This window comes from Syzygium oleosum, unplaced genomic scaffold, assembly GCF_021117445.2.
Source record: "Syzygium oleosum isolate NSW1041296 unplaced genomic scaffold, Sole_v2.1 Sole_v2.38, whole genome shotgun sequence".
Taxonomy (NCBI): Eukaryota; Viridiplantae; Streptophyta; class Magnoliopsida; order Myrtales; family Myrtaceae; genus Syzygium; species Syzygium oleosum.
This window is the reverse complement of record NW_026607522.1, coordinates 1,912,335-1,921,687: the sequence shown is the minus strand read 5'-3', so window position 1 is coordinate 1,921,687 and position 9,353 is coordinate 1,912,335. Positions and strand designations below refer to the sequence as shown.

The 9,353-nt window shown below is 39.8% G+C and overlaps 1 protein-coding gene across 1 annotated transcript; it reads left to right on the top strand.

The window, feature by feature from the left end:
- Positions 1 to 385: 385 nt before the first annotated feature.
- LOC130135857 (DUF21 domain-containing protein At4g14240-like) lies at positions 386 to 7,448 on the top strand. Its single transcript, XM_056305667.1, is given in 16 exon segments — positions 386 to 415; positions 417 to 453; positions 456 to 626; positions 827 to 903; positions 1,326 to 1,409; positions 1,512 to 1,625; positions 3,060 to 3,141; positions 3,270 to 3,343; positions 3,945 to 4,012; positions 4,508 to 4,595; positions 4,684 to 4,757; positions 4,845 to 5,205; positions 5,288 to 5,334; positions 5,433 to 5,514; positions 6,741 to 6,822; positions 7,084 to 7,448. Coding segments are annotated over 16 exon segments (1,494 nt in total). The 3' UTR covers positions 7,107 to 7,448.
- The last annotated feature ends 1,905 nt before the right edge of the window (positions 7,449 to 9,353 follow it).

The following is a 9,353-nucleotide window of genomic DNA, read 5'->3' as shown; positions in this document are numbered from 1 at the left end:
GATTCTCATTAGTAACAACGCCATTGGTTGGCAGATCCTCTCCCCAAACCCGTACAAGAACAACCGCGACCTCGGAACCAAACAACAGTTTCGCCCCACGAGATTCGCCCAGATCCCGCCACGTGTGCATCGCATCATCCCACGGGGCGTCGTACATCGTACCTCCCTCTTTCTCTCTCTCTGACTCTCTCCCCTGCGTCTCGAGCTCCGCCACCACCACCACGACATCGCACCTCCCCCAGCACCTCTCTCTCTCCCGGAAATCTCCTGAATCGCCGTCGTCAGCATCGAAGTGTGACACGACCCACTTCGACACACGTCGAGTTCTGTAAGGCAGCAGCCGGAGAACCGCCGGAGGGGAGAGGCAGGGGAGGGGAGGGGAGGGATGCATCTGATCAATGCGTTGATGGTGACTCCGGATGGCGACCCGGGACGACCTCGGCGCTGCCCTGGGGGCGACATCGCGTTCGGGTCGGTCTGGTTCTTCGTCTACGCTGGGATCTGCTGCTTCCTGGTCCTCTTCGCGGGCATAATGTCGGGCCTCACCCTCGGCCTCATGTCGCTCGGCCTCGTCGATCTCGAGATCCTCCGGCGCAGCGGCACCATCGCCGAGAAGAAGCAAGCTGGTGGGTCGTGCGGGGGTGTTTGTTCGTATGTTTGTGTGTTTGTGTGGGTGTGTGGTTGTTGCGTGTTTGTTTGTTCTCGATTGTTGATCTGGAATTTATGAGGACGGCGGCGATATGGGTTGACTTGGTGGACTTAGATCTTTCTTTCTTTTTTGTTTTTTTTAATGCTTACCCTTTGCATTTTCTTTGGGAAATTTCAGCTGCTATCTTGCCGGTGGTCCAGAAGCAACACCAGCTTCTTGTGACTTTACTTCTTTGCAATGCTATCTCAATGGAGGTAATGCATTGAGATCATTTCGTTGAGCTTGCGTGGTAAATTTATCTTCGACGAAAGTTGTTTTGGCCCGAGTTGGCGGCTTCTCATTTCGCATGGCTATGGCATGTGACTTTGCTGGGTCGATTCTGCGGACCCTGATTAGTAGATTGAACCTCACATTTCCGCTTGGCTTTGCGAAAGAGAGGGGTGTGGTCTCTCTGCTGGTCGATCGAGAGTTCGTTTGAACTGTGTGCAAATTACCATCTTTGGGGGCCTTCTGATGTTAATCTGGGTTTGAAAAGCATGTGCCTACATGTTGCCAGACAATGAGTGGCTTTAGGTTGAAAGGCTTGGGCTAGCAAACCTTTGCCACTAAAATTTCTGTCAGTTAATTGTTTGAATTGCTCATGACACCCTTGTTTTTTGACATTTGTAATCGGCAGGCCCTTCCCATATACTTGGATAAGCTTTTCAATCAGTATGTCGCAATTGTACTTTCTGTCACGTTCGTGCTAGCCTTCGGAGAGGTATGTGTTTCCCCTAATTTGTGTCACTATCGACATTCTTCTTTATCTCTTTCATGATTGGCTCAAAAGGATCTGACCCTCTTGTTTTATCTCGTGTGAAAGGTCATTCCACAAGCAATATGTACCCGATATGGACTTGCTGTTGGTGCCAATTTTGTGTGGCTTGTTCGGATTCTAATGATTATTTGCTATCCAATTGCATATCCTGTTGGAAAAGTAAGTAGTTACTGTCTTTTGGAGTATAGTCATTATAGAATCACTTTTGACATAAGTCTTACCGAAGCTTAAGCTGTTGCGCATGTAAATAGCTTGTTTGTGACAGAACTGACTCAATTGTCCAATTCATCGGACCATCACTGTAATCCTAAATCTGGTAGTGTGAGGTCCTAGTTTCTTCAAACTCCATGGTAAAGATACAGTGTCGGAATTGTAAATGTTAATTTTTAGACACGCAGGTCTAATACAATTTTAACGGATCTTCACTATACATAAATATGGTAAAATTCAGTATGAGAGTAGCAAATTACCTTATGCAATGGCCATGCTGGTGGTTGACTGATGGTGGAAGCAGTGATTACCGTGGTTGCCACTTGCCAGCAGTGTATATGGCGAGAGCTGCAGTACACTGGAGGAGGTGATAAGGAGTAAGAGGTGGTCCATGGTGTGATGGTTTTGGGAGGGGAGGATGGTATCTGTTACACGAGTTCTGGAAAATCTCTATAAAGTAGAAGTCATTGTAATTCAAATATGCATTTACTAAAGACCTGTTTTTATTTATTTCACTAAATACCTACGATTCTAGTATTTTCTAGTAGTTAACAAAAGAGCCTAGTCTAAACCTCATCATTTATTAGATCTTTATAATGCACTGACAAGTTGGTGGTTAATCTAAGGTCTGAAACCAGCTTCCAATAGGAAGTCACCGCAAACCTTAGAGCAAATGATTTCTCATTTTATTTTGTGATAGTTCTAATTTTAAGACATCATTCCTTCTCCGTCCTTTGAAGCATTTCATTTTTTGTTGCTACAATCAAGTAAAACTGGTTTGTAACTGAGACCTTTGACATCCTTTTCATTGGTTATTGTAGAAATAGAGAGATGATTGGCTTGTGAGCTGGTGGCCTACTTAATTGCTCAGTAGTGCCCAAAAGTTATGGGTAAACTTGCCTCATTTACGGGTATCTGCTCAATGGTTTTAGGTTGAAAGCACTCACGAGGCTAAAATGCTAAGACATGGAAAGGGCACAAAGAAAGAAAAACTGTAGTATGAAACAGTGAGACGTGACTTCTTGTTGGACTTAGGTTTTTAGACTGAAGCAGCTCAGTAGCTTCAAAGTATTTTCTGCAGCATGTTTAGTGCATGTGTATCATCTTCACAGATGTCTACGTCGAGATCCATTTTTCCCTTACTACTTCGGACAAATGTTTCACTTGACTGTACATTTATTTCATTGAGCAAGAATGTCAATCCTTGGACCTATGACTCTTAATAAAATCTTCTTCTATATGGAATTGTGTGGATGAGTGTAGGTAATGTACATTCATTTTCCATTTTGATGTTGGAAGAAAAAATTTATCTCTTTGGCCAAAGTTGGAGGGGAATATTTTAAATGATAATTTATAATCATAGTCATTGCGTTTCCTTTTCAGGTTCTAGACTGGGTGTTGGGTCATAATGAGGCCTTGTTTAGGCGTGCTCAATTAAAAGCTCTCGTCTCCATCCACGGTCAGGGAGGTACACGAAAAAGTTACACTGTTCCATAAGATTCTTGCATGCAAATGGGTTCAAGAAAGGAGTTGCATTTTGATCTTCCTCATGGTTTCTTTTTCATTTTCATGACTCGCGATTCTGTTCTCTGAAGGCTGGGAAAGGAGGTGAACTCACACGTGATGAGACCACGATCATTAGTGGAGCCCTAGATTTGACTGAGAAGGTTTGGAGCTACTAAATCTGAATATCTTATTTGCTTCTTCATGTAAATCTGAAATTCTTGCTTGGCTAGATTATTTCTTTATCTCCCCCGTTGTGTGAGCATCTCTGTCTGTACTACAGCAGCTAAAATTGCAGAACTTGCGTCATCTTTCTGATATTTAATTGATTATGCAAAGCTTGCGAATGTTGTGTGAGCTTTTGTTTGCATTGGTCAGTTATCTATTAGTGCAAGTATGCATGATCCTGTCCTCAGTATAAACAGCAATTGGTTTGCATAGTTTCTACTCTGATATATGATGATGTTTTCAGTTTCAAGAAGATATCAGCATCAACTTATTTCCATTTCCCTATCCGCTATAAGTCTGGTCACCATGGTACTATTACTTTTTTGGCTGATAATCTAACACTCTGTTTTTTATTGCGGTCCAGAACTTTCCATCGAAGAAGTTTCCTCGTATTAAATGAGATATTTCTAGGTCATTGCAGTGAGAGAAATTGATATACTCAAAATTTCTCTGTGTAGTCAGAATTTGATGTGAAGATAGACATAGTATTATTGAAGTAAGATTGCTATACAAATTGCTATGGTTTCCTCTTGACAGACTGCGGAGGAGGCGATGACACCCATTGAATCTACCTTTTCTTTAGATGTTAATTCCAAACTGGACTGGTAAGTTACTAAGATACTCAGGAGATTTGTTTTAGTCTGAGCCCTCTACGCATTCTTTCCAGGGTCATATATGATAGAATGAATCATAACTTATTCCGATTATTCTGAGATCTCTACATAAGTAAGTCGTTCTCTAAGTCACATCTCATTGAGAAGATGATATAATAACAAAGAAAGCAGATATATTGAAAGCTTACATAAAGTTTCTTGGGTGGACTTGTATCATTAGCTGTTCACTTGCTATGGGGCTCTGAAGAATTTTTTCATCGTGTTTAGTTAAACTATGTCTAACAAGCAGCAACTTTGTTGTAGCTGGCTATTTCCCATTGTTTTATAGCTGATTATGCATTCTTCCTTTTTTCTTTTTATCTTGAAATGTCGATCCAACAACCTGGGTACCTTTGAGAATAATTTTTGTCGACCTGGTTGTGATCCATTTAAGAAAATCTTAGGAACATATAGACTAGATCTGACATTTACAACATAATTGTTTAGGGAAGCAATGGGAAAGATTCTTGCTCGTGGTCATAGCCGAGTTCCTGTCTATTCTGGGAATCCCAAAAATATCATCGGTCTTCTTCTGGTATTTCTCAAAATCAAAATGCTCACTATATCTCTATTCTTTGTAACACGGTTCCTTGATTTGTGTTCTGTGTCCCTCTCTCTCTCAGGTGAAAAGCCTTCTCACGGTTAGACCAGAAACAGAGACCCCTGTCAGTGCAGTTTCGATCAGAAGAATTCCGCGGTGTGCTTATTGATATTTTATAATAAGTAGCCATTCCTTTAATTATAAGAATATGGCATGAGGTTTAAGCTGGATGTTTTTGCCCAGGGTTCCAGCAGATATGCCCTTGTATGACATACTGAATGAGTTTCAAAAGGGTAGCAGTCATATGGCAGCTGTAGTGAAGGCCAAAGGGAAATCTAAGAATCTTCCATCAATGCCGGATGCAGACAAACTGGAAGAAAACAAAGTCACTGTGGGAGATTCCCAGTTGACTACTCCCTTGCTTGTTAAACAAGATGAAAAAGCTGATGTTGTTGTTGACATTGAGAAGGCAAGACCAGTCAATGTAAGTAAACAACCTAATGATGCCTCGACGAATGGCTTGCCTCATTCATCGGAAGATATTGAGGATGGAGAGGTTATTGGCATCATCACTCTCGAAGATGTATTTGAAGAACTTCTTCAGGTTTACTTTGTTGCCTCATCAATCATCTGCATAATTTTCTTTTTGATGACTATAATTTGAGAATTTACTTGACCAAGTGCAGGAAGAGATTGTTGATGAAACTGATGAATATGTTGATGTACACAAAAGGTATTGCAAGAATCAGATGCTGCGTGTTTGGTTTATGTAATGCCATTTGATTCATTATACAATGACAATGGCTGTCTCTCTCTGAACTCTTTTGGCAGAATCCGAGTGGCTGCAGCTGCAGCTGCATCGTCAGTTGCACGGGCTCCATCACTTCGGAGACTGACCACCCATAAAGGAGCTGTAAGTTGATTATTCTGTTTTCAAACCACATATATTAAACTGAACTTAAAAAGAGTTCTTAAAATTAGGCTTTGGTTATAATCGTTCGCTCAAGACCAAGTAGTGAAATGCCAGAGCTTTATTCGAACTTGTCAAGGATGTAGGAGATAAACAAAGATACCAGGATTTGGGTGATTCATGAAACTACATTCTTGAAAACGAGTCATCTACCTCTATTTAGGGCCATTAAAAACCGAAAACTCTTTGCTCATCTGACTTTTCTCATTCAGACATTAGTAGCTCGGCATGCTGTTAGAAGTTAGTAGTGAGAAAACCTACGTGCACTTATTTTTTCCATCGTTTTTACTAAACTTAGTTGTCAAGTTGGCACATTATTTGTATTTAGGAGCAAAGTGCAACACATTTATACTAAACTTAACAGGATGTGAAAAAATAATGTTGTGGTTTTGATAAGTCTGAAAATTTAAGGTCGTAAAACATCACGTAAATTGTTGGGATAAAACTATGATAACCTGTCATGATTGGCGGGGATGAAATGAGATTATACTTCGGAATGTCAGCTTTGTGTAAGTGTGTGTGGAACCCGCTGCTACCAGGGTCAATCTTCTTCCCTCTATTTCTCCTCCTCCCCATACCCTAACCTGAAATAGCCTGGAAAAGAAGAGAATTTAAAGCAAAAGTCATTGATAATATTCCCTTCTCTGAGGTAAGGCATCATTTTAATGCTGAGAGATAGCACTTAATGAAGGGGTCTCAACTCTCTAAGTATAATGTGGATGGCAGTAAGAAGCTGGAATAAAGTATTTGAGGTGAATTATATGATAACCAAAAATGGTGAAATCATCACTGTCTCGAGAAGAAGAATTTTGACAGCAGAAACAGCAATTATCATCTACTCGCCACAATAGGATATGTAAATGGGGGAAAATGAACGGGAAAATTTTCACTTGAAGATGTCACTAGGAGTTGTTCAAGTATATTGACTTGGGCCTGATGAAATGACAGTGGACTCAACCACAAACTGCTTAAAAAAGTCGTTTATTGAATATTATTTTGTTATCCATGCTGACTTCAGATAGATATGACCCCAACTTTGTACTCTTGCTTGGATGCTTCTAGCTCAATTTGCTTGGCCATAATAGGCAATTCTGTTATTATGGCCCACATGAGCAAATGAATTGGCTTAGTCACCAGCGCCTAAGAATCTGCTTTCACGTGGTTCACAGGGAGGTCAAACCAAGCACGGGCAGGTCCCAAGAAAAACTGCTGAGGATGATCCCGGTTCTGCTAGGTCAACAGGTACTCCAGGTGAGCCTCTGTAGGAGCATAGATGGTACCATACCAACAAAGACATCTGCATCATAGTATGATGATTCTAAACTGAGGTTTTTGATGCTAATGTCCCAATAAATTAGTGCAACTTGATATGTTGTCTTTGCTGCAAATTTTGATGATGAGAAATAGGGAGATTTGTCATATAATGAACGAATGACCATATTGAGAAATGGCTAATTTATCTGGTCAAATAATATGTCTATACTTGAATGAGCTTTAATGTCTCTTTGTTAGGTTTGCAAACCCCTGGGGCCTAGGCTTGAAGTTTTGGCGAGACAAACATCTGGTAAATGCTTCCATGAGATGTGGGAGTTAAAATTGAAGGATTATGAAGAATATCCAATGATATAGCGAACGGCTTTAACTCGAACTATCTTCCTGCCAGAGTAATTACTATATCCCGTGGAGCGGAGAGACGCAGTCATGAAGTTAATAATGCCTAGCATATGTCCAGATGTTAAGTTGTCTGATGCAATTTTGTTTGACTGGGGCTCATGTTCATCGTCGCCATATAATTATATTATTTTGTTTCCGAGAACAGAGGAAAACAATATGAGTTTCATCAGTCAAGAATAAAGATAGTTTTGACCCTGATTAAATGCACAATTTTTCATTAGTAGAATATCCAATGATTGTGTCCCCCTTGTGGACCGAAACGGTACAGTGTGCACTGAATTTCTTTGTAGCGGGCGATGTCAAGGTGGTTTTTACTTTGGTCGACTCCACAAGAGGCAAGAAAGTCTGCTTGCAGTCATGGAAGTTGTCTAGGCTCTTGTGTACTTTTTGGGTCTAGAAATCAGCCCTAAAACCTATCATGAAAGTCCAATTAAGTCCTCAAGCTTTCAAAAAAGGACAATCAAGTTCTAAAACTTGTCAAAGTAGTATAATCAAGTCTTTCTATAAACTTAATCCAACTTGACAAACGGAAAGCGCTAATAAGTTTTAAGACTTCATTGTACAAACTTGACAAGTTGTAGGATTTGATTGTACTTTTTGAAAGTCTTATGGCTCAATTGCAATTTTGTAACAAGTTTTAGGACTTGTTTACAGTTTTTAAAAATTTTAGGACTTAATTGGACTTTCGTGACAAGTTTTATGACTTCTAGTACATTTATCCCAAATCGTTTCAATATGTAGGGAGAATATACAAGCCATATTCTTTATTCAACCAGGTGAGTGGATATGAATTAATCTTAGTCGTTTTTCAACTGAACAAACAATATTTCTTTTGGATAGACACCATTTACCTCAGATGAAAAATAGCATATGCAAAGAACGGAAAATTAATATCTTGTTGCTAATAACCTACTTTTCATTTGACATGGCATAAAGAAACCCCCCTTTATAAGGTAATGGCCATTGCTTTCCCTTGTTGTAAGTTTGATAATAGTCAAAACTACTTAGAAGAGATTGAATTCACATAGCTTAAGTTTAATATATGTATAATCTCGCAACATGCCTTTCCTAAAAAAAAGTAATGTCATCAATTTCGAAAGTTGGCCTTGATTAAATGAATATCATTTGTATCAAGCACCTTACATGAATTCAGTGCAAGTACAATCCATACGGAGCTGTGTTTGTAATCTGATGTCCAACTCAATTTTGTTTTCGTATCACAGTGGAAATCATCACTTCTGATTTATGTTAATGAACACGAATTATTTTTCTTTCCTTTAAAAAAAAAATGATGAGCATTATTCTAAAGTTGGCTAGGTTTAGTGTTGATTATGTCATTTTCTCATGTGGCCTATTCTAAATTATCTCGAACTTGTATGGTTCAAGATCTTACATGAGTGATTATGCGCTATGTGATGCTTAGCAGATGCACGTGTAAGTTATATTAGAGAAGTCCCATATTGGAGAATTGGTGTGGTGTTGAGTAGTTGGCTTATAACTTATTAGTTTAAGCTTCTGAGTGAAGTTGGAATACGTTGACGGGCACAGACTTGGGCTTCCTCTTAATGATCTCCCCAAGTGATAATATCGAACTTCTACTTCATGCTCCGAACAAATGGTAATCAATCTGTTCCAGTGTTTTATGAATATCTTAAGGAAGGAATATGGTGACTAAACTGGTTGTCAAGTGGTGGGTGTTGTGGTGTAGCTGCGAGGGCCCGATGATAGACTTCATAGTTCGATCTAAAGAAAAAGACTAGAGATGAAAATTGGTGGGAGATTCAAGTTGAGACATTTTGATGCAGAAGGATACTTGGATTAAGAGGAGCGGAAATTCAAGTTGAGATTTCTTGATGCAGAAGAATACTTGAATTAAGGGGAGCAAACCTAACACTGAGTTCACACTTGAAAATGAGATTGTTGATATGTCAGTTGTGTTAGAGAAGTCCCATATCGGAGGATTGATATTGTATGGAGCAGTTCATAACTAATTGATTTAAGCTTTTGAGTGAAGGTAAGTCCAACGAGCTCGGCTTTGGGCTCCTTCTTGGCGATTTTCCCAAATGATGGAATCGGGCTTCTGCTTGCGCGCTCTCAACGAGTCGAGA